This window comes from Ambystoma mexicanum, chromosome 5q, assembly GCF_040938575.1.
Source record: "Ambystoma mexicanum isolate Mex_15411 chromosome 5q, UKY_AmexF1_1, whole genome shotgun sequence".
In the NCBI taxonomy this organism is placed as follows: Eukaryota; Metazoa; Chordata; class Amphibia; order Caudata; family Ambystomatidae; genus Ambystoma; species Ambystoma mexicanum.
In genome coordinates, this window is record NC_090933.1 from 1,193,967,388 (window position 1) to 1,193,992,498 (window position 25,111).

General features: G+C 48.5%; 1 protein-coding gene across 3 annotated transcripts in view; it reads right to left on the reverse strand.

The window, feature by feature from the left end:
• AGO2 (argonaute RISC catalytic component 2) overlaps positions 1–25,111 on the reverse strand; it is a 1,138,923-nt gene that overhangs the window by 1,002,470 nt on the left and 111,342 nt on the right. For all 3 annotated transcript variants that reach the window (XM_069621684.1, XM_069621685.1, XM_069621683.1), the window contains exon 2: positions 13,809–14,007. In XM_069621684.1, coding sequence (XP_069477785.1) covers positions 13,809–14,007 — 199 coding nt within the window. The remainder of the gene's footprint in view (positions 1–13,808; positions 14,008–25,111) is intronic.

A 25,111-nucleotide genomic window follows, 5' to 3' on the forward strand; every position in this document is an offset into this window, starting at 1 on the left:
GGGATGCATGCGCAGGCGTGCGTGAGGGACCAGGTATATGCAAGATGCCATCATGCCTATTAAACGCATTGCTTTGCGCACCCTTATCTGGCAGCCAGCCTGTTAATGTGGTATTTGCAGTAACAAATTGCTTACTCTTTCTTTTGAGGGAAATACCAATCCTTCATCTGTGTTTAGGATAGCTCCTAGGAACTGTTTGGAAGTGCTTCGCACTAGGCTTGATTTTTTCTCGTTGAGAAGCCCAACTGAAAGAGGAGGTTGATAGTGGTTTGGATGTTTTGTCTGCAAATCAGAGGCGATTCCCCTGTTGTAAGCCAGCCGTCGAAGTAAGGGTACACAGGGATTGTTCCCCTGCGCAGGTGTGCTGCCACTACCGCCAGTACCTTTGTGAATACCCTTGGAGCAGAGGCTATTCCAAAGGACAGCACTTTAAATTTACATCCCTGTTTACCTGGTTAGCTGGGACCTCTTCTATGGCGTCCTTTAGTAGAAGTGCTGTTATTTCTTCTAGAAGGATCTGCTGATGTTCCTCTGAGTGGACTTTGGATCGGGGGTGGTCGCAAGCCCGTTGAAGTAGCTTTACGCAGTGGCCCCCTGCTACCGTGGACAGCACCCATCTGTCCGAGGTGATACCCTCTCATGCATGGGTGAAGTGGATAATGCGTCCTACTGGGGATGAATGCATGGGAGGGTACCTGGAGCGGAATGTCACTTGCTCTGAAGTGGGGTACCACCTCAAGCTGGGCCTCTGCCCAGATTACCATGACCTCTGCGTTGTCCACGTGGATAGCCTTGGAAGGCTTGTCCTCGATTGTTGCCTTAGGAACCTTGGCCTTGATTGTAGCCTGATCCGCACTACAAATTTTGGCCCCGAAAACAGCGAAAATTACTGTTACCTCTCTGACCTGTAGCTTTGTTTGTGAGCTGACCTAAATATTTTAGAGTGCAATACTCATCTTTTGCTGTCTTAAGTGAGTCTTCTACAGCCTTGCCGAGGAGCACATTAGGTTCCACTGGCATATTTATAAGAGTGGCTTGTGTTTCTGGCTTAAAGTCGGATTGGCGAAGCCATGCATGCCTTTTTATAATAGTCTCCTCTGCAATGACTCTCCCGGCATGGTCAGCTGCATTGAAATTTGACGAGGAGAACAGTAGATACAGCCCTTCTGTCTGCTGCCACCCTAGGCAGTTGTGATTTAAGTGGCTCCGGGGCAGACAAAAGTAATGCAGAAACCTCACACTTATGGCAGTTGTAACTTGCTAAAAGTGTAGCGTTGTTGGCTATTCTCGTCTGGTAGGCCGCGGACGAGGTGACCTTTCTGTCCATTGTATATATCTTCTTGCTTTCCTTATCCAGTGGTGCCTCGGAGGAAGCAAGGGGTGTGCCTGCCCTTTTCCTTGTGGTGGTAACAACCAATGAGTCTGGTTTTAACTTGCCTCTTATGTATAAGGGGTCTGAGAGTACAGGCCTGAACAGTTTTTCCACATGCAGGTTAACGGCCCGTGAGAGATTGGGTGCTTCTAAGGAAGGTTGAATTCTGCGTTGCACCAATTTTACCAGTGGGATAAACTGACCTACTGGCCTTTTGTCCCCCAATAGTTCAGCAAAGTCTTTCTTCCTGTACCTCCTGTGTGTCAATAGGGAAGTGTTCCGCCGCTTTGGCAAAGACTTCATTGAGAAGGGGTTGATTGTCGACAGGGAAATCTACCACTGGGGGTCCTGATTAATAGGAGAATCTAAGGAGTACATGTTCGCCTCCTGGTCTGGGTCGTCATCATCCCCATAATAAAGTTTATCTGTATACTCTTGTATAACTTGAGGGTCAGATGTTTCCACAAACGAAAGACTCTTGGTCCTCTGGATGTATCGCAGGGTCATATAGATCTACAACCCTGCTTTGTACGGGGGTATCAGAGCAAGACCTCTTAGCCGGGGGATGAGAGACAGAGGCTTGAGAGGCAGAAGGGGCTGACGTGGGAGGAGTGGATTGAAAACTTTGAAGGTAGGATTTTTTCAAAGAAATTCACCTTAAAGGTCATTATTCACATAACCTTATCGATATCTTGCATATGAGCAGCGCAAGAAGTAGACAGCACCGGCGCTAGACTACTACTCGATACATATTGGCTTGGAAGTCACCCAGGGAGGAAAAAGGGGGGGGGTAATCAGTTGATACAACCTGTGACAGTTTAAAGTGACACTTCCACGTTAGGACGAGTTCTACCAACGTTGGTATGGGAGGAGGTGGGCAGGACAGTTCAGGGAAGTCCGACATATTACAATGTAATGCTTTAATGGTTGTTACATCAGAAAACTAATAAACCCTATCGATATCTTGCGGAGACCATTCCTTTGAAGTTGGGATTACAACGGGTTGAGTGGAAGTATCCATATCTTCATTAGTGGGAGGTAAAATCTTTGTATTTGTATTTTATAGTCCTTGGGTTTCTCTATGGGTTTGGAAAATATTCCTTTCTGTGATGACCTGGCCATAGTAGGACTCTTGTCCCCATGAGGGGGTCTTAGATTATTTTAGATCATGTTTTTCCCCACCCTAGGGCCCAGAGGAGTGTGAAACAGATTTTTTGGGGCCTGACGTTTTATCAGACGAACGTCAAACATCGGGTGTGGGAACCGAGGCTTTGTCCGCTGACGAACGACCTTCGGAAAGAGTTTTTCGTGCGACACCCTTGCTGGCTTTCGCCGTCTTAACCCTGTTGTGTGGTGCTCTTGAATGAGATTGCCCAGAGGACCAGGACTCTGGACCATTCACGGGTGTCGAACGTTGTCGAGTATTCTGACTCATCTGTTGAATGGCGATTGGGGCTTATGCGTTTGATGGTGTGTGTTTTTGTAGCCCTGTCGCCGCCGGGTGTGGTCCCCACAACATGGCCGCCGGCCTGTCCTACCGGGTCGGGGGCCTCCGCTTGAGTAGCCAAAGTTACTCCCATTCCCTCGCTGTACAAAAGTACTGAATGCTCCCTTTACTTCCATGGTCTCAAGTTGCCTGGCCTAGTGGGCCCAGCATTTTGTGGAACTGTCCTTCAAGATCTTAGGCTTGCGGAGCCTGCACGCTCGACAAGACGTTTCGAAGTGGTCTCTCGGGAGACACAAATTGCAAACTAAGTGTTTGTCATGGTCATGAAGTCAGGGGCACAGGCATACAGGGGTCGCATGGACAGGAGACCTGTGTGGACACTGTCCTGGCACCTTTGGCGCCAGGCTCATGGACAAAAGTTAAGAAGATCCATTTAACACCAAAAAGCTTTTATTATGGACATGGCACTTCAGATACATTAACCTTGAACATTCCATCCATTAAGCATGATGCATTAACCTTGAACATTCCATCCATTAAGCAGCCCCAAGTATATTCTTGGGTGTGGCTGCTAATGGATTGCCTTTGCACGTGCTCACTCTCTAGGAGTGGCAGGGTGTGTCTGGTAAGCCGGCCCTAATGGGCATGCCCACAATCTCAGCTATATAAGCTGCCCCGATCCTCAAGACAGATGCTTCGCGTTATTCTGCACTTGAAAGCAGCGCAACGCTCACGTCCCTGAAGTCAGACTTACCTTTGAAGATCCTGCTTCCCGCCAGCATACTTACCAACTGGTGGAAGCTGTTCTTATCTGTACCTCTCTTCTGTGAACCAAGTATTTATATCTTTACACTTTCCGGAACGCCGAAATCATCTTGGCACCGCAGCACTACACGCTCCATCGTCGACAGCAGCGCCTGCAAGGAAAAAAACGGAAGATAAGGTTAGACATCGAAAAACAGTTTAAGCTTGCGCTTCACTATTCTTCACAATTTTCCTTAAACCACTTACCTGTCATCGAACATTGCGGTAGCATCCATCTACCATCCGGTCGTGTCTCGCGTCTCACAGCTGCATTGATGCTGCATTTCCATCTAAGGGAAGAAAACAGAAGAGACATTATAGCGGGCATAAATAGGAGCAACATATAAAGACATTAAACAGAACGCACAGCATCACAAGACCTCAAGAAAGACTTACCAATCATAAGGAGAAGCATAGTCACAGCTGAACTGGACCAATCCTCAGGGTTCAGTGAAGGCACTAGCTTATCTTCCATAATTCACAGGAGCAGTATCACCACGTACCACCGCTCACAGCTTTTCTACTGAGTGAGAGGCCTGAAGGCAACCGTGCCCCAACGCCTCTGCAGACACTAGGTGAGCGTAACTGTTTGTCGACCCAGGGGAATTTGCGATTACTCTTGGGGCAAAACTTAAATGGTGTATTTTCCATAGTTATAGGTTATGGAAGTGGCATCTGGGCGAACAAAGAGTAGGAAGGGGAGAATATGCATTCTAAAATGGCCTCCTGAAAATGGCCTCCCCCCACTCCCTACTGTCTGGGCCGAGGCCCGGGGCGGCCTTTCAAGGCCATACGATACGTCGCGATGGTCTCCGACGGGCAGTTATCTTTCTCTTTCCTCTGCGTGGGGTTACGGCAGTAGAAGAAAGGATAGAAAGAAAAACTATTATATAAAGTCAATGGCTTATCACTGAAAGGAACTCCGCTATACGCATCCGTCTAGCATGGCGGAAAAAGAATAAATATCCGAGGGACCTCGACGCGTGAGGGATCACGGGTACAGTGGACATCACACTAGGGATAGTACTACTGGCACGCCCTGTCGACGTCCCTTTTCGAGTTTCGAAAACTAATACGCTGCAGCTTCCAGTAGATGTTGGCCTATGCACAGCATGTGATCTAAGCAGATTCCACAAGCCTCAGAGATATATATATATATATATATCTCAGATTGACATGGCATTGCTTGTTACACACTACGCTCATTAGCAAATATTAATATTTGTCCTAACTAAGTGAATCAGATTCTTCCTAGCAAGCATATATAGAATGAGCCCCGCATATAGCCCCAATTATGTTCTGCCACAAATTACGTGTTGACCTTTTATTCCCAGATATCAGAAATTGTCTAGGGCCCAGTATGCTCATTTGGAACTATAATAACTGTCATACATAAGGATAGTGACCATTTAGACTTCTTTCAGGTCTCTCACTGCGTACCTCTGCTTCCCTCATGCACCTCCCTCCACCCCCCACCATCTGCCTTTCCTCCTGCCTGCCCTTTTACCCTTGTGTTGGTCCGTGCAGTCTGCACATGTGACCGGAGAAGGCCCTCTTCGCAGGCTCTCCCCAGGCAAGAGGCATAGGCCAGCTCCCTTCCCCGTTTGCCCCCATTCGCCCTCTGAGCCCGTTAAGACGCTGCTAGCTAAAGCATCACCAGGGTAAGATTCCGTCCTCCCCTCACAGCCGCACTTAAAGTCTTGTGTACTACACTACCCCTTCTCGGTCAACCCTATTCCCAGGATTATGCTCGTTACCCCTCTTGCAGCTCCCATCAGACCACCCAGCCATACACATAACCTGTCCATATCCCAACTTCCCTACAATACACCAATTTAAATGCTCTCTCTGATGCAATACATTCTCACTGCAGGTACCGTCTACTTACTCCAATTGTCACCACCTCACCTACCCCATAGAAATATTACATGCTTCCAACTCTAGTTGCATATTCCCATTACTCCCATACTATGAATGTTTTGGAATCTAGGCACTATTGCAATACTGTTATAACTTAGGTGCATATTTAAATACAATGAATGTGTTGCGTCTAGGCACAGTTTCAATAAGGTGAATACTCTGAATCGCAATTGAATTCCTTTACACAGAAGGTTCCAGCTACTGCTAAATCTTTAGTACAGTAGATGTGACGCAACCTACAGCTTTCTTAGCTCATGTTCCCCTAGCCGATCTACTATCCAAGCTTTGCAGTGGTCCCATTGTCAGTGGTATCCTTCCAATCTCAGCACCTGGTCAGTAGCACTTCTCCCACCCCCCATGTTTGAAAGTCCTCACTTCCTGACTCAGCGCTTAAACCCCTCTGGTGCACCCCATCCACCTCATTCACAGTCCATGCCCCCAACAGCTCCAAGGCCACAGGTGCTATTTGGCATATCAGAAACCAGACCACTGTTAGCCAGAACATATCTGTCCCCTCCCCTATTCCCAAACAACCTCCCTCCCAAACCTACCCTTCCACTCGTCACCTCTTCTGCCAAATTCCTCACCTCTACGCCTCCTCCCCTTCCAAATCCCTTCTTCCCTCCCCTGTGCCCCCCCCCCTTTAATCTACCGGCCCACTCCCACCACAAATCGAATATACTCTGTTCCCTCCCATCATCAGCACTCTTCCCTCCCGGCCCCAGACCACTCCCAGAAACCACTCCCTCTTCCCCAAGGCAATAACCCTTTGCTACTCTCTGCTTCACATGATTACCTTTCCTCCTCCACCATGCACCCACCCCCACCTTCCTCTATACCCCTTCTATTACCCCTACTCAAAGCTTGTATCACCAACTAGCACTGTCTAGCCCCTCCATTCACCCTCCCTCACACACTCTAAGAACCTCCTTTCCTCGCTCACCCCGCCTTCTCTCTTGCATACTTCTCAAAGGCAGATCTGTCGCCAAAAACAAACATTCTATTCGACTATCACCTCCGAAAGACCAGACGTCCTGTTCATCACTAAAACATGGTTCTCCAATGACTTCCTACCCATACCCATCACACACAAGGCTTTCCATTCTGGATACTCACTGATTATAATTAGAATTGGTTTTTATAACACACAAAATACGAAAGTTCTAAGCGCGGAACCAGATTTCGAACCTGTGTTGCTCTGCGCCGTCTTGCTTCCAAGACGATCATGTTACTGGGCTATACGCTACCTGTGTCATCATGCACAATAGATCCACCAGAGCGGGGGAAAGGGGGAGGGGGAGTAGCCATCCTACATAAACTTCACCTCAAAAACTAACTGAGAACCAACACTGACTGCAAATCTCTAATAGTCAAATTCCAACTCTCCCTCACAGCTTCATACTCCTCTACACAACCGCCGGGATACAATAGAAATTTTGCAGACTCCCTTAGTGACTCTCTCGCAGCCACCCTCATCTCTCACCCTGTGCTTAACCTCTTAGGTGATGTAGCATCTGGTTTGAGAAGCCCATGACCCAGCCGCTCATTGACACTCAACTTGACCAAACTGGTTTTGGGACAATGGTGATGCAATATTTAGCTCCACCGATCTCATCTCTCCAACGCGCTCTAATATGGACTGATCACTCCACCATTTCTTTCTCACTCATGACTCCACCCCTCCACTCCCCATCACCTCCATTCCCATCCCCTCATGTCCCCTCTTGAAAAAGGTCAGTATCACCTGACTTGGCAGATTCACGGCTCTTCCCCTTCCCAATCTACTGACTCATGAGGGATTCCCTTCCATCGACCACTTCAACCAATGGCTCAGAGGCTGTTACCACTACTAGATCCTGCTCCCTCAGACCAGTCTTCACCAAAATGGTTCACTCTTCCTCAAATGCCCTAAAACACTTAACCACTGCCTAGAACGCAAATGACGGGCGAATCCTTCCCCCTCAGAACAAAGCCTCTGATGCCAGGCAAATAAGAGCCTACAGAGCAGAAAGTCAACAAATAATTTTATTGAACCCGAAACTCTAACGCCGTCAACCCCGCTATGGAACTCCCTAAGATCATTGCAGAATTCAAGGCCCTACCCTGCTCAACCCCTCACTCCCAAGTGCTCTTTGATGCCCTGTCAATCCATGTTTTAAAACATTGATAGATAGAAACCACACCATCAGCACCAAATTATCAATATCCACCCCCCATCCTGTCCCCTCCCACCACTAATCCTCTACTCCTGCCGGCACCCCTCCAGCCCCCCCCTGCCATGTGTCCACTCTTCTGCTCCTCAACCATTTGCCATCCTGACTTCCTGAAGCTACTCTAGTAGCCACCCCCAAGGATCCCCTGAAGCCCGCTGTCCTCCCTACCTCCTCAAACACATTCTCTCAACTTGCGCATGCAGCTTCGCTAGGTCAATAATTAACCATTCACTGAGATTGGGCATTTTCCCAGCTTGTTTGACAAACTCTTACGTCAAACCACTACTCAAAAAGCCCTCTCTTGACCCCCTCCTTCCATCCAACTACTGCCCAATCTCCAATAACCACTTTATTGCCAAACTCCTATATCGCACAGCATACTCCCAGCTCTGCTTTTTCACAGAATCCAATTTCCTGCTCGATCCCGCCCAATCCGGTTTCAGACCCGTTCATGGAACCGAATCCTCCCTTGTCTCCATCTCGGATGACATGCAAAGAAAAGCAGATTCAGAAGGCGGTGGCTTCACTCATCCTCCTTGACCTCTTTGCAGCATTTGACACTATTGACCACACCGCCCTTATGGACAAACTCCACTCCCAAGGCATTAGGGACTCTGCTCTTATTAAATGGATCGCCTCTTTGCTCTCTACTGCTCACAAATCTTCCTCCCTCCCTCCACCTCTGCCCCCACCCTGTTTCCTATGGAATCCCACAAGGGGCCTCCCTTTCTCCACTTCAACCTCTACGCCAACGTCAGGTCACATGATCTTACCTGCTACAACTATGCTGACAGAGGATTTGCGGATCTTGAAAATTATCTACCTCCTACAACCCAGACCTTGCTTCCTGCCTCTCAGAAATAGACCACTGGATGACGACCAACCACCTTTCCTCAATCCAGGTAATACTGATCTGCAGTAAAACAGCCTTCCTCCCTAAACCCTACTCTCTGGCCGCCACCCCCCCCCCCGAAATATCCTCCCTGGTAAGGAACCTCTGATAGGTCTTGAGCTAGAACCCAACACGCACCATATCAAGGCTGTCTCAAGATCAAGCCAATTTCACCCCTACATTCTCAGACAAATTTCCCCCCCATCTTTCCTACCCTAAAGACCCACTCCCCCCACAGTCTCAGCAATTATGGCCATCCTCCTCTCCCGTCTAGACTACGCCAACTCCCTCCATCTAGGTGGGCTGGCCTTTCAGCTCAGAAAGCTCCAACATATCTGAAACTCGGCAGCATGGTTTCGCTCCCCAGAGAACACATCGCCCTTGCCCTCATGGTGCTGGACTCGCTGCCTATCAGTCGGCGAGCCACATTCAAAGCCATGTGCATCACCCACTGCACCCTCCACAAGCAAGACCCTGAATTCCTCCAAAACAAGCATGATACCAACTCAACAGAAACCTCAGATCTGTCTCTTGACAGCTCCTTGCGACACCCCCCCTGCCTTTTAATCTCACCAGAATAGGCGGATCCTCCCACAATCTGGACCTCCCTTCCACACTTGTCTGGCTCTCTTAAAGGATCACCTTACCTTCAGGAATTCCCTCAAACCCTTCTCTTGTGACACCTACACAAGGACTCCAGGCTGTGACAACATGCCTGATCTCCTTGGTCTCAAATAGCTCCATTACCCAATTCATGCAAACAGAAGTCACGAATTCCAGAAAATTGCTCAAGGGATCTGCACCCGAGCAGTCGGCAGGGGGCCAGCAGAATGGGCAGCTCCTTGGAGAAAGTCTCCTACCCAGTAGGACTTGCTCCATCACGGAACTGACCGGTAAGAGAGAACATCCTCCGAGTATTTATTCCACCCATCACTTTTGTGGTCAGTTTGTTTCTCCTTGTGAGAGGGTATGCCCAAACGTGGGTCCCTTGCTCGCTGCGCCACAGGGAACCAGGCTCCACCTCACTGAGGAGGTCCAACAAGGCCGAAACATGTCTGGGGTTGCTTGGTTTTCTGTGCAGAGGGGACCTGGCCTAGCAGTTCGGGCTGGCTGCTACCTTCGGTGGCGACAGCTGCTGACTGATTTGCACATGGCTGGTCCCCTTTTGCAATGGCACAGACGGGCTAAAAAACGGTGGTGTGGAAGGTTGCCCAGAGCAATTGCCAGTGGTTTAGATTCATTCGAAACCTTCCATCCATCACTTTTGTGGTCAGTTTGTTTCTCCTTGTGAGAGAGGGTATGCCCGGACGTGGGTCCCTTGCTCGCTGCGCCACAGGGAACCACGCTGCATTTGAAACCTTACACCCATCACTTTAGTGGTCAGTTTAACCTACCCAGACATTCTATGTGATTATCTAAATTAGCCATAGATCCCTAGTAGATAAACGCCAATAGTCAGCCTCTGTTAAAGGCAGACAGTGCTTTGAATCGAGGTAGATTTAGAAGCTAGCTGTTGCTTTGAATCGAGGCAAATGTATAACGTAGCCAGCACACAATCAGGATGTTTGTAGTTTGCAGCCAGTGCATTGATTCCAGTTGAATGCAGCGTACAACAAGTGTATAGTCTTTGGGTGAAGGCAGAAGGAATCCTTTATACTGAATTTTAGTGAATGTATACAAGCAGCAGTCTGCTGCACTAAAGGATTAAAATGGTTACCAAGACCGTGTGGTAAGACAGTTACTGGACATTTGCCCTTGTAGTAAATGCATCTTACTTGCTAATATGTGAACCTTGTGTTGGACCCTAAATCAATTCCACAAGCCTATTTATTTACTAGTTTCCTCACTAGGCATTTTGCTCTAAAGAAAACCTTCACAACTTTAAGCACCAACATATTACTAGACACTTAATGTAATTTACTTAAAAACCATGCCTTACACTGTTCAGGGTCAGTCGCTTCTCCAAGCAACGAGTTGGTGGTAGATCTCTGTTCGGCTAGGACCTCCCTCTGGAACAGCCTCCCTGCCTCACTGAAACTTGGAGAACCATCTACGGTTCCAGAAGCACCTCAAAACCTTCCTCTTTGCCTCTTCTTTCTCTCCTCCTCTCACCTGCTGAATTCCTGGCTGAAACTGCACTAGCCACACACGGATCTCAGGCCCAGATCCTGCACAGCCTCCCTGGCAACCCCTGCACTTGGGGACTGTTTTCTGTATCCCTACAGTCCCCTACCAGCACGTGACACCTGATGTATGCACTTACCCTTGCCACTAGCTGGGCGCATGTTTTACTTATTGCTTTTATTTATTCAATTTTTTTTAGTGTCAATCTCATGTACTGCACTGCACCTCCCCCCCCATATCCCCCACTTCTCCCCTTCCGCCCCCCCCTACCCTGCACTTGCGTCATATCAATGTCACCAGGCCTAGTAAGATTGTTTTCTCAGTCTTCCCTCTGTTCCCACTCTGAAACATTTGTGTATACCTGATATATGGAAGACACCATTTTCCAGTCTATCAATATGTAGAAGAGGAGACGAACGGCTCCGACATAAAACATTAAAACAAATATTGAGTGTAATCTAAAATTTTGTTTTAGTCACAGGGAAAATGTATTCAAGCAGAGTATTAAAAAAGGAGCGAAAGCATGCCAAAGTTAGTAAGAAGCTACACAGGTAGAACATCCAAATTCAAATCTATATCAAGACAATATTAACAAACCTGTGGACCAAAATTAGACGTACACAAAGCGTGCACCAAGGAGGACGCTGCCCATTTTGATCGTTTCTCTGGGATTCAAGGAATCTTATTTTCATTGAAAGCAGAAAGCCTTACAAGAGCACTTTCAGCTACCTTGATATCTGTACTCTGCACTGAATTGGGCACAGAGCACCCTCTAGATTAAGACATTTTTTTGGACCATTCACACTAACCCAGCAGCCTCAGATTGGCATCTGAGAAAGCCTTCACATTTCCGAGTGGCTGGGTTGTGGAGTCTATTTGTACTGCACTTCATAATCCTTTGCAAGAGACACATTCTAGCCCTAAGCAAGTCAGCTCAAAACACGAGTGCCTACTATAAGCAAAATGGACATGCCTCACAGAAAACACGAAAAGTTCAGCAGTTCAAAAAGTAAATCCACACGACTCATTAAGCACAGTGGTCCCGCCTCCAATAAATAGCCTGGAAAAGAATATGATTATGGGCTCTTGCCTCGAACATAGTTTAATTAGTAGGAGTAAACCCACTGACAGGGACTAGAGTTAGACACAATGAGGTGATCCCATGCAGACAATTGTGTGCAAAGGCTGAATGCCTTTTGAGGGCATGCTGGGATGGAATAAGCCTTTGTAGCAAGCTTCAGGAGCCAGGTTCATACAACAGTTTAAGGAACAATGTAAAAATGGAGCCGAAAAATGATCCTGTAAAGAGATTTCTTGGCAGCTTATTTCCAACAATCCAGCCTGCACCCTCCCAATTCATAAAAAGGATACGGCCAAAGTTAAATGGTCCCTGATCTTTGACCTTTGCTACCTTTTTCGCATTTTTGCAAGGAACTTGGGGTTGGTCATCCTAAGTTACCAGGGGGGAACCCAGACGTGGACCCCCCACCCCCATTGCTCACAGAGGCACAGCTCCACCTCACTGATTAAGCCCAACAAGGCTGAAACACGTGTCTGGGCTTGCTGTTGGTACTCCTGTTCAAAGGATATTTGCCTGGCCTTTCGGTGCTGGATTGCCCTTGTGGGCGGGACAGACTGATATGCAAATGGATATTCCTCCTTTGTGAAAAGTACAGTGGCAAAAAGCGATGGCTGCGGCCTCTCGAGGTGGGGGGAAAAAAATACACACCAGGTTATCATGTTGTGCTCCTTCTAGAGAAGGGTGCCCGCTACCTTTTTTGGAAGTAAAGCTGGTTGGGCAAGTGCAGCTTAAGATTTTCAGTAGAGAAGTATATTTCGAGAAAGCCTGTTCAGACAGTTTAGATTTTCCCAAAGATTTAATCTAAGGTACCAGTGACAAAAGGCATCCAAATACCTCCTGCTGGTTTTACCCTGTTCAATACACAAATCAAAGCAAATGAAGGTGAATTTACAAGAAAAGGCTTGATAAACACATTTAGTTTCCAAACATCAACATTCTGTTTTCAAGGCTACCCTCCAACTATTAATTCACCCAATACATGACTGCAAATGCAATTTATCTTGTTCGCTTTATTTCAAGATGTTTTCCCATGATTTACCTCATATTTAAGACATTCAATGGCTTTCAAATAGAAGAATCCTTATTTTTAATTCGGGTTTCAGGGTTTGACATTGAGGGGAGCTGGGCATTATTTAGCTCCTGCTTGTAGCCCAGAAGAGCCAACGTCAATAGCTCTGATACTTTTTATTTTCACATGAATATGTGACTATAACTGTCTGGGACAACCTATTAAGCATTAGGACACCTATCTGACATCGAAAGCATAAGGGGTCAGACAAACTATTAAGTTTGTATCTTATGGGGAATTCACATTTGCGGAATGCGCTGTACTAGTTTCTTGTTCCCCAGTTGAAGCTTCAGCTTATTAGTTAACGCAGGATAACCAGGAGCTGATCCTGCTTATCCAATTATAATTTAGATCCCTGGAACTATGTTCTGTCAAGTAAATGAAATGCTGAATACTGTTCATATAGCAAAAATAAAAACAAAAAAAGATTTAACCATCAACTGTGTATAGTTGACCTTAAAAAATGCTGGTCTCAATTAGTCGTGAGAAGAACCTTTGTAGAAAGGCTGCAAAGTAAACATGGATGCATACTGTGGAACCAATACGTTCTTGATTCTATGACCAAACATTTATTGGTTAACAAACGCAATACAGCCCAGTTACCTTGACCCTCCACTGCACAATGTAACCCTCAACTGGTACTGACGCGGTTTCAGCAATTGTCACCATTAAAAGAAAAGATAAAGCAATGAGGGAGATGAAAATTATTAATCCATTCATTTCACACAACATGCATGAAAGGCATGGATCAAAGATTGAATTCCATCAATTTGTTAAAATGCTGAGGGAAGATTAACACATTACCAAAATATTGTTCTACGAGACAGTAGCCAACAGTACTGACAACAGAATTTAATCATCTTCATGATGTGAATATGACACCTACCTGTTCACTCTTCTGGGACATTTTTCAGGCTTGATATCTATTTCATAATGGTAGATATCAATTTTAGGAATTTCCATTTCAAAGAAGTTTGCTTGGAGCTTGATAGTCCTCCCCGATGTCCCAAAATCTGGTCGAGGAGGAGGTTTGAAGGTATATCCTTGTATTGGTGGTGGTGGGGGTGGGGGCGGTGGGGCAAGCCCTGCAAGTAGAAGATACATTATTGCCATTTGTACCACAATATCCTAGATTCTCATTTAAAGTCTAGTACAGCAAAAAGAATAGTTTGTGTTATATTATGACTTTCTACCATTGCCAAGAACCATTAAGCTAGCTAGCATTGGTTGCGTTAACAGGTTTCAATAATGCGTATAGTATAAGTATAACTCTTGAGTACTAATTTCCCTGAGAGCAAGTGTTCAAAGCTAAAACACGTTTTTACAAATCCACAGGCAGTTTGGTACTTTCAAAAGAGGTTTTCAACTAGTGACATCACACAGATCTAGTGCTACATGTTAACTTCGGGTTTGAATATTAAGCATTTAATGAGGATTCAAACGCACAATATTTTACTTAATTTTACAATGCTCAAAGCAAATTTAATGAAAAACCATCAGTCTTAAAACGTGGGTTTAAGATGTTCTTATATGGGGCAGCCCTATGGGTTGTATCCTTGTCGTCTGTTTCGGCACAGACGATATTAGTCGGTGCAGCGCAGGGAGATCAATAGCAGTGCAGTCAACCCGTCAATGTCCAGATGCTTTGGCCAACAACTCCCATCAGCCCCAACCACGATGGCCCATGGTGAGAGATCACTGGAGGTGTAGGTCAAAACATCTGGCAGGCGATTTGTTGCCTCTTCGTGGCGTCAAGATACAAGCTCGAAAGAGGTCAGCATATTGAAGCATGAAGCTTTGCTGAGGATGCCAGGACACCTGCAGGCTCAAGCCTTCGCTTCAAAGGGAAAACTGCCTTCACACTTCCTTGATTGGAATGCCAATGGGAGCCAGGCATAGCAGCCTAGTGCAGGCTTGCCCAGCAAAAAGGTGAAAAGGGATACTTGTGAAATGGAGGCAATGTGAATACATTGAAAAAACTGGGATGTTGCTACTTGGTCTGAAGTAATACAAGGGTGGCAGCAATGTTGGCATAGCCAGAAAGGACGCCATTAGTAAGGAGGTGAATGAAGGAGACAAAAAATAAAGTGGCGGTCGATAAGAAAATCCATTAGAGGGACTAGCAAAAAGGAAAAACACATGGATGTGCGATACTGAGGCCTAGTCCTGAACGAGCAAGAGATGACTCGCTTTCAGAAAGGCAACACAGGACATTATACTGGAGCACCCGTCTAGGACAGAGGGGTTTGGGTACGGTATGGGTATGTGGATGGTATTTAAGGGAATTGGTTTCAACTTGAGCATTTCATCAACTGCCCGCCCAAAAATCCATCCAGATGTTTCTCGGCATGTATATTTCAGAGAGGATCATTTATTATATTTTATATAAGCCAGAGGGTTGGTGAAACATTGCAGGCTTGGAGAGGAAGACATTTTCTGATCTTTAACTCTTACTTAAAGGTCTTCAGCCATGGGAAGCAATAGCTCCAGTAGCTTTCGTCACAGAAGAAAGTTTTTCAGCCGGAGAGACATTGTTCTCAAAATCAGTCATGCCTAAAATGCACATTTCGCACTTGAGAAAAATGAACAAGTTACTTTCTTACCTGGTAACATTCTTTCGATGGGATGGTCCGACGACTTATTCCATATCTATGACATGTAATCACCACAGCTGTGCTGCTTCGGAAACTTTTTTCGGCGTCTGCGTCCTGCGTCGATGACGTCGATGCGCCGTCGTCGAAGGCCTCCTCCGACGTCCGACGTCATCCGATGTGATAAGTAGGACGCACGACGCCCGTAGCCTCAGTTGTAGTTTTTTCCCCCAGAATGTGTGACACTAGTCAACTGCCAGTCAGACACAAAGCCTTGCGGAACGTAAGCTGCAATCGCAAAAGAAATTCTGCAGCGGGGAAGGCAGGGCGGGAGCGATATGGAATCCGTCGTCGGACCATCCCATCGAAAGAACGTTACCAGGTAAGAAAGTAACTTGTTCTTCGAGGGGATTGGGTCCTCCGACGTATTCCATATCTATGACAGACTCCCAAAGCAGTACCAGAGCAAGGAGGAGGGAAAGAATTTAGAATTAAGATTTAGAATAGCCAATCAAATAGCAGAGCAAAGGACCGCCTTGCCAAAGGCCAGATCCTGTGCTCGGATGGAATCGAGGGAATAGTGACGTACAAATGTATGTACTGAAGCCCAGGTGGCTGCATCACAGATGTTGCGAATAGGAACACCCCTCTGCAGGGCAGTAGACGCAGCCATACCCCTGGTAGAATGGGCCCGCAAGCAAGCCGGTGGGTCCTTACCCGCCAAGCGGTAGCACTCCGAGATGGCCAAAATAATCCAGCAAGACAAAGTCTGTTTCGTCACAGCTTGCCCCAAACGCTTTCCAGCGTAACCAATAAAGAGTTGATCGTCCACTCTGACCCGGGACATGCGTGAAACATAAAAGCTTAAAGCTCTCCTAGGATCAAGCCTATGGAGCCTCTCCTCTTCCTTACCAGGATGCGGAGGAGGAAAGAATGCCGGAAGAACAACCTTCTGGGCCAAATGAAATTCCGTCACTACCTTCGGAAGAAAAGAAGGACGAACTCTAAGGACAACCCTGTCCTTGTGAAATACAGTGAAGGGAGGCTTAACTGAAAGTGCCTGCAACTCACTCACTCTGCGAGCGGAGGTAACCGCAACTAAAAACACAGTTTTCAGAGTTAACAGCCTCAAAGGGCAAGAATGTAAAGGCTCAAACGGAGCACCCATAAGAAACTTAAGAACAAGGTTTAAATCTCAACCGGGCACCAGGAAAGGTGACGGAGGGAACACATTAGTGAGCCCTTTCAGAAACTGTGAAATCAAAGGGATTTTAAAGTAAGAACACTCTTCAGACGAGCGCTTAAAGATGGACAGCGCCGCCAGATAACCTTTAACGGTACCCACTTGCAAGCCCCTGTGGGCCAAAGAAAGTAAAAAGGACAGAACCATGGGGATGTCACATGCAAAAGGATCCACATTCTGAACTCTGCACCAGTCGCAGAACTTACGCCAACGGTACAGAGACTTTGTTGCTGGCCTTCGGGCCGAAAGCAACACCTCCATCACGTCCTCAGGGAGGTCCCAATCCTTATACCTCAACCTTTCAGAAGCCAAGCGTGAAGGTTGAGGGATCTGACCTCTGGATGGAGAACCAGACCCCCCTCCCGTGAGAGCAGATCGTCTCGGTAGGGAAGACGACGTGGAGGGCAGATGGATAAGTAGAGAAGGTCCGGGTACCACGTCCTCCGAGCCCACGCCGGGGCAATGAGGATCATCCGGGAACCGAACTTCCGTAACCTCCGCAGCACTTGCGGGATGACGGGGACTGGAGGAAACGCGTACAGCAGCGGGAATGACCACTCCACCACGAACGTGTCTCCTGAGGCTCCTTTTGGAGGAAATTCCCGCGAGCAAAACCTTTCTTACTTCCGGTTGACACTGGAGGCGAGGAGATCCACTTGAGGGGTCCCCCAAAGGGCGAAGATCTCCAGGAGAATCTTCTGAGCCACCTCCCACTCGTGAGAGATTGCGCTCTGCCTGCTCAGAGCGTCCGCCGTCACGTTCTCGACTCCGGCCAGATGAACTGCCGAGATCGAAACTTCCTGCTGGTTGGCCCAGAACTCGAGCTGCATCGCCTCCCTGCACAGAGGAAGTGACCCTGCCCCCCCTTTTTTGTTGAGATAGTGCATGGCCACTGTATTGTCCGTCAGGATCAGGACACACTTTCCTCGCACAGTCGGCAGAAAAGCCTTCAGGGCTAGCCTGATGGCCCTCAGCTCCAAAAGATTGGTATGGAGTCTGGACTCCGACGGAGAACAACGACCGCTGACTGTCAGCCCGTTGGCATGAGCTCCCCATCCCGTCAGGGATGCATCCGTCACGATCGTCACCTCCGGCCAGGGAAGCCAAAATGGAGCCCCCCTCAGCAAGTTGCCTTCGACGGCCCACCACAGAAGATCCCGGGCGACCGAGGGCGGCACCTGAACCGGGTCCGACATCCTGCCGGAGGACTGCGACCATTGCGTCTTGAGTGCCCACTGCAAAGATCTCATCCGCAGGCGAGCCTCTGGCACCAGAAGAATGCAGGATGCCATGAGGCCGAGCAACCTCAAGAACTCGAACGCAGGGAGCGTCTGGGCATGCTGAAACTTGTGCACCATCTGCTGAATGTGAAGAGCCCTCACCTGGGGAGGAAAACACTGCCCCAGGGAAGTGTCGAGCACTGCTCCGATGTACTGGAGCCGCTGTGTTGGCGTCAAATGGGACTTCTTTAAATTGAGGGAGAAGCCCAGCCTGTGAAGGGAGCGGCAGGTGACGGACAGATGATCCAGGACTTGCTCGGGAGAGCTCCCCCTGATCAACCAATCGTCCAGGTAGGGGTAGACGTGAATCCCCCCTTGCCTGAGATGCGCTGCCACCACCACCACTAGCTTGGTGAAAACCCTTGGGGCGGAGGTCAATCCGAACGGCAGGACCCGAAACTGAAAGTGCGAGTCGCCAACCGTGAACCTCAGGTACTTCTTGTGCTTGGGATGGATCGGCACATGGAAGTAAGCATCCTTGAGGTCGAGTGACACCAACCAGTCCTGAAGCTGAAGGGCCTGGAGGACTTGAGAGAGTAACCATCTTGAACTTGTCCTTCCTGAGGAGTTTGTTCAAACCGCGCAAGTCCATAATGGGTCTCAATGCACCGTCTTTCTTCGAAATCAAAAAATAAGGGGAATACCATCCCTTGTTCCTCTCCGCTACAGGCACCAGTTCTATGGCGCCTTTCTCCAGCAGGGCTTGAATTTCCTGTGCAAGGAGCGGATCCGGACTCTGCAAAGAGAGGTTCCCCGGTGGATTGTCGCGAGGCCTGTGCCGAAAGGGAAGACAGTAGCCGTGGGTTATGATCTCCAGAACCCACACATCTGAAGTAATGGCTTGCCACTCTACAAGATGCTGCGCCAGCCTTCCCCCAACCGGCGAACCATGGGGCATGGCCTCACGACTGAGTGGGAGAGGCTGCGGCGTTACCTGAGGGCAAAGAGGCAACTGCCCGAGCGGCCTTGGCACCACGGGTACCCTGTCGTCCACCTCTTGTACCCCTGCGGTGGCCTCTTTGACTGCCAGCTCCTCTCGCTTTACTGAAGGATGAGTAATAGCGAAAGGAACCACCCCTCCACTGCTGTCCCCTAGGACGAACTGCAGCGCCCAACGACTTCGCTGCAGCTTTTGAGGTCTGCAACCTCTCAAGGCTCTCGTCAGCCTTGCTGCCAAAAAGGTGTTCACCGTCAAAGGGCATGTTGAGGAGCCGGGACTGCACATCAGGAGCAAATCCCGACTTCCGCAACCACGCAAACCTGCGTATCACGGTGCTCGCCACCACGGACCTACTGACGCATTCAGCTAAATCCAAACCCGACTGAACGGATTCACACATGGCATCCTTACCATCCTGGACCATAGCAAGGAAACCATCCCGTTCGTCCCCTTCGGGAATATGTTCAGCCGCCAACGCAACACAGTTTCACAGAGTGTGTGTGAAACGAGACAAGGCACAAATGGAGTTGGCCGCCTGAAGCGCCATACCACCAGAAGAAAACACTTTCTTCGCCCAGCCATCAAAACGTTTGTCGTCCCTATCAGGAGGGATGGTAGGGTACGACGCCTGCTTTGCCGGGGCCGTGGCCGCCTGCACCACCAAACTCTCCGGAGTGGGGTGCCTGGTCAAGTAGCAGGGGTCGCTACTGGCTGGACGGTATTTTCGCGACAAGGATCTGCCCACCGCCGGGAGACTCTCAGGAGCAGTCCAAGCCGCCGCCGCCACCCTTCTCTGTAAAGCCATATGGAACGGCAGTACCGGGTCAGTTGGGGGACCAACATCAAGGATGTCCGTCAGATCATCCTGCACAAACTCCCCTGGGGGAGCAGACCATCCAAAGTACTCAGAAACCCTAGCCATAAGGCGCCGGTACGAGGAATCGGCATGAGAGCCAGGCTCAGGCCTACAAAACTCCACCTCCGGAGAGGTGTCCAGTCCACTGGCATCATGCAGTGACTGTCTCAATTCGTCAAACTGACTATGGCCCGAGACAATTTCATCTGGAACCTGACTAGGAACCAGGCCATCAGAATCCTCATCCGCCTCTGAAATATAGTCCAGGTGGCGAAAAGAAGGCACCCGAGAGTGCTTGCTCTTAACCAGAGCCTTCCTAGGGGGTTCTCCCGAGCCACGGGGTACCTCCGACACGAAAGGCGACGATGGCGTCGAGCGAATCGGCGCCGGCGTCGGGAGAACCGGCATCGGCGCCGAGAGGATTGGCGCCGAGGAAATCGGCGTCGACGTCAGACGCAGCGCCTCCAGCATCGGCGGCGTCGACACAGCCCTCGAGGCCGGAGCCCCTAGCGCGTCCCTCGACGACCCGAGCGTCGACGGCTTCGACAACTTCCTCGAAGCCAGAGCCTCGAGAAAGCCTGTCGACGCCCTCGACGCCTCAGACGTCGATGTCTTCCACGAAGACTTCACAGGTGCACACTGTCTCGAACGCGTCGAGGACCGGGACCTGGAACGGGTACGGCGAGAACGAGTCTCCTTGTCCGAACGGGACCTCTCCCGTGACTCGTGCCGACCACTCATGCGAGCGGTGTCTCTCGACCTCACACGACCGACCCCACTCGGGGGCGCGGACGGCTTAGTACCCTGCGACTCAAGAATCGCCAGCATTTTCTTCCCGAAGGAAGCCCATTCCTCCGGCGTCGCACGGCTGGTGGGGTAAGCGATGTGCCGGGCAGAGTCCTCCGAGGAGGACCTGGAAGACGACCGGTGTCGGCGCTTCCGAGAACGCCTCGAAGAGGCTGAGGAGTGGCGAGACCGACTCCTAGAAGGAGACCCACGAGACCTCCGACGATGATGCGGAGAGTCACCCCTCGAATCATCCGTCGAAAGCCCCGCAGACTTCGACTTCCTGGGCTTGGACACCCGACCTACCGACAACTTCTTCTTACGTTCGCGTAAGGCTTTGGACGTGAGCGACTGGCAGTCGATACAGTCATCCGTGTCGTGGGCCTCCCCGAGGCACCAGAGGCAGGCGTCGTGCGAGTCCGTCACCAACATCTTGGACCCACACTCCCCGCACTTCTTGAAACCCGGACGCGGGGTCGAAGACGAAGTAGAAGACATCTCCACACAAAGGATTTGCACAAAACTTAACAGGTTCGAAGAACCGAGAAGAACAGAACTCCAAAGAGTCGAGGCGTGAACCGAGAATCACGAAGCAACACATTCGTGGAAAAAACGGAACTGAGGCTACGGGCGTTGTGCGTCCTACTTATCACATCGGATGACGTCGGAGGAGGCCTACGACGACGGCGCATCGACGCAGGACGCAGACGCCGAAATAAGTTTCCGAAGCAGCACAGCTGTGGTGATTACATGTCATAGATATGGAATACGTCGGAGGACCCAATCCCCTCGAAACATACTTATGACAAACATTACTTGGCCGGGGAAAAACAATGGGAGGAAGACAAATTAATACTTGGCACATGTAAAGTAGGGATAGTGTGACTTGACACCCACTTTTCGAACCCAAAAAGACAGATGCAATTCTCAGAGCTAAACAGATGGCCTAAGCAAAGCATGCTAATCAAAAATAGATTCACAAGAACGAGAAATACATAAACCTATTTAGAGGAGACTTTACATTTGCAGCAATAGTCTAACTTGTACCTGTTTTAAGTCACAAGCATCGCAGAGACTGCCATGTAGCAGTTGCTTTGGAGTAGCACAATAGTTTACTTTGAATTTAAAAGGGCATCAACAGAATGTTCCCTTCCAACTATCCCTGCACAACGGGTACTGCTCGTCACACGTGGCAGTCCTCAGATTATTTTTATGACCGATGGAGGTCCTCAGGACGCCAACAGCCCAAGCCGAGTAAAGTAAAGGTGTAAGCCCATCAGTTACCAAGTAGGGAAGCCGGGTGGGATGATGGGACTCTAAACCAATAGGAGCCAATGAAAGGCTATTACTCAGTAACTAACATCTACCCGCTGAGGCGTATAAATCTGTGTAACCGCACGTGCATTGCGTAGACTAGCAAGCAATACCACTAAAATTAGTGGGAGAGCTGAATTTACAGCGGAAAATAATGCTTCCGTGTATAGCCTGTCCCACCTGTGAGTCTGAAAATACTTGTATCCGTACATTAGTGTTGTGTGCACGTACTGAACTCCAGGTGGCTGTTTTGCAAATTGGGCCCAATTTGACATTTGCAAAGAAAGCTAGTAGTTGCCCAGTACTTCTACTTGAGTGAGATAATGAAGTGAAAGGAAGGGATTACAGTGTGCAACTCCGATTCCAATCCAATTTGCAAAGGTAGATTTAATCATTTGACACCCCTCCCACCCAGTTGCAGAAGAAACCAAAGTGACTGGTGATCCAGGAACTTTAATGTAAAAAGAAAAGGACTGTCCTGCACACCTCAAGCTTGTAGTGCTCCGTTAGTTTTAGGGTAACAAATTAAAGACAAGTACATTTATGGACTTAAATTCCATTTTGAAATTAATTTTGGCAATTTAAATACAGGACTAACAATGCTCTTTTGCTCACAAAAGAACAAACAATACAAGAGAAATCAGATTTGACAGGAAGCAGTGAGCTTCTTACAATGGGTTGAGTTTGAGGGACAGTATGGTCAGATTGTGGATGAGAGTAAATGGAACAGTCATCAGGTTCATACATAAGTTAAGTGGACATGCATAGATAAAGGACAACGAACATTTGACATTTTTAAGTGCAGGTAGGAGGTATGGATAGCTGTGAACATGATGGGTGAAGTGCTAGAGTGGAGGCAGAAGTGAAGGACAGAGGTAGGCTAGACGTGAGGGAGAAATGATAACTAGCAGTCAGATGAGGTTTGTTAAGAGGGTAAGCAAGTAAGACCTCATTCTTGTGTAAAGCAACCAAAAGTTAGCCTACTGAGTATGCTTGGATTTCACTTCCTTTTATCAATATGATAGCTTTGAGGATAGCCACATTGCAAGTTAAGTTTCTAAGGGATGCCTTCTGTATTGGCTCAAATGAGGGACGGGCGACAGGGTCTCAAGTCTAACAGCCGGGTGCAAAAGGTTCACTCGACACTAGCTGTTGGCTAGCAATATTTGACTCTTGGCGAGTAAGAAATGGAGTGCTGTGTGTATGCATTGAATGGAGGTGGTGAATTACTTTTTATGGCTTTTATGACAAGATTATACTTTGAGATTTCAACATTTGGTTTGCGAGAGAAAATGAAACCTCAAACTGCCTCTGCGCTCTCCTAGTAAGCCTTCATCTGAAACAAATGGCCAAAAAAGCTCCCCATCAAGCTGAATACATACCAGATGGGATCTTCGGCAGGGATGAACTTATGAGGGATTATGTTAGCTACAGTCACGGCCTGGATATTCCCACATAGATATCAACTTTGAAATCCCCATGCACTCCAAGGATTACATCCGTCATGTGGGGCGAACACCACCAACTGGCCAATCTGGAAGATCCATCACCTTTGTCACAACAAGTAGTGCAAACATGTTTTACTACCACCACCGTATCCACTCAACTGTCCTGGGCAAGGCAGCAAATATCACCAAGGGGTTGTTTTTCTAAAGCCCCACACACATAGGACACACCCTCAATGCCTTATTCAGCTCAACTGACCTGGTCTCCACCCTGGCGGCTCTCAGTCCTCTCTTCTGTACTGATCACTGCCATCTTCTCCCTCCTGACCCCTTCCCAGTCTCAACAGCCCCTCTTCAACCTCTCCCGCCCCTTTACTTTTCAGCTTTTCAGAAATAAAGTCATTAATAACCCTGATCTGGCCAGTTCCCTTCTAAACTCACTCCATGAAAGACCCCCCCCCCCCTCAATTGACCTTTGATAATTGGCTTTCCAGCGTTCTGCTCTCTTCCTCACAGATGAGACGCACCTCTCAAACCAGGCACCAATCCCAAGTGGAACACCACCCACCTCAAGCAGAGCGACTTGGAGGATCAACCCCACACCGCAAAACAAAACCACCTATGCAAAACTGACCAGGGCCTATGGGACCGAAATTGGAAACCGAATCTCCAACTCTTGTAACCCCATCAGGAAACTCCACACGATGATCACAGAATTCAAGATGCCACACTGTTCTACTCCTCCCTCCCCTAATTCCCAATCACTCTGTGATGCACTGTGACCACTTTCACAACATTGCTATTGATGGACACCATTGCATCCTCTCAAAACTAGCTTCAGCCAACCCTCCTCATCCTAGCCCACACTCCTCTACCCACTCTGCCAGTGCCAGTCCTCCTCCTCCTAATATGAAGTAAAACCTTGCTACTTTCCCAACCAACCCGTTGGCCCCACTCCCTAGGAACCCCAACTGCAGCATTCACTTCTAAAGAATCGTGGAAGCAAGCTCGACTGACATATCACTCTCTCATCACATCAACAGTGTGTCCATAACTTGCCACTGCCACATCCTAAGGCAAATCATCCCTCATCTCTCCTACCCCACACAGTCTCTGCAATCCTTTCCATCACCCTTTCCTGCTTAGACTATGCCAACACCCTCTGTCTAGGCGTCCCAGCGTATCAGGTCAGTAAACTCCAACAAATCCAAAACTCTGCAGCCAGACTCCTCCTTGTCCACTCATCCAGAGAGCACATCACTCGTGCCCTTCAAGTACTACACTGGCTTTTCAAACCATGTGGATCACATAGTGCCCTCCCAGCCATCCCCAGAATTCCTCCAGGACAAGCTTGCACGCTACCAACCCACCAGATACCTTAGATTCCCCCACCCCCTTACAACTCCACCAGAATGGGAGAATCCACCTTCTCGGTCAAAGCCCCCTCCCTCCCATTACATATCCGCCGCAATGAAGACTCCATCTCATTCAGACAGTTGCTCTAAACATGGTTATTCCGCATTGCAACCTGAAGTTTCTTCCCTCCCCTCCTCGCTCTTCACGGCACCATACGCCTCTGTCAGTTTCGTTTACCTTGCAGTGGGAAATAGTCTGAATGTAACTGTGAGAACAGTCTGTGACAACTTGGATTCACTCAACACTAAACGCAAAGCGAAGCATAAAGGTACATAGTCAAACACCACTATATGGAAACCAGCCGCAGGAATGGAAAAA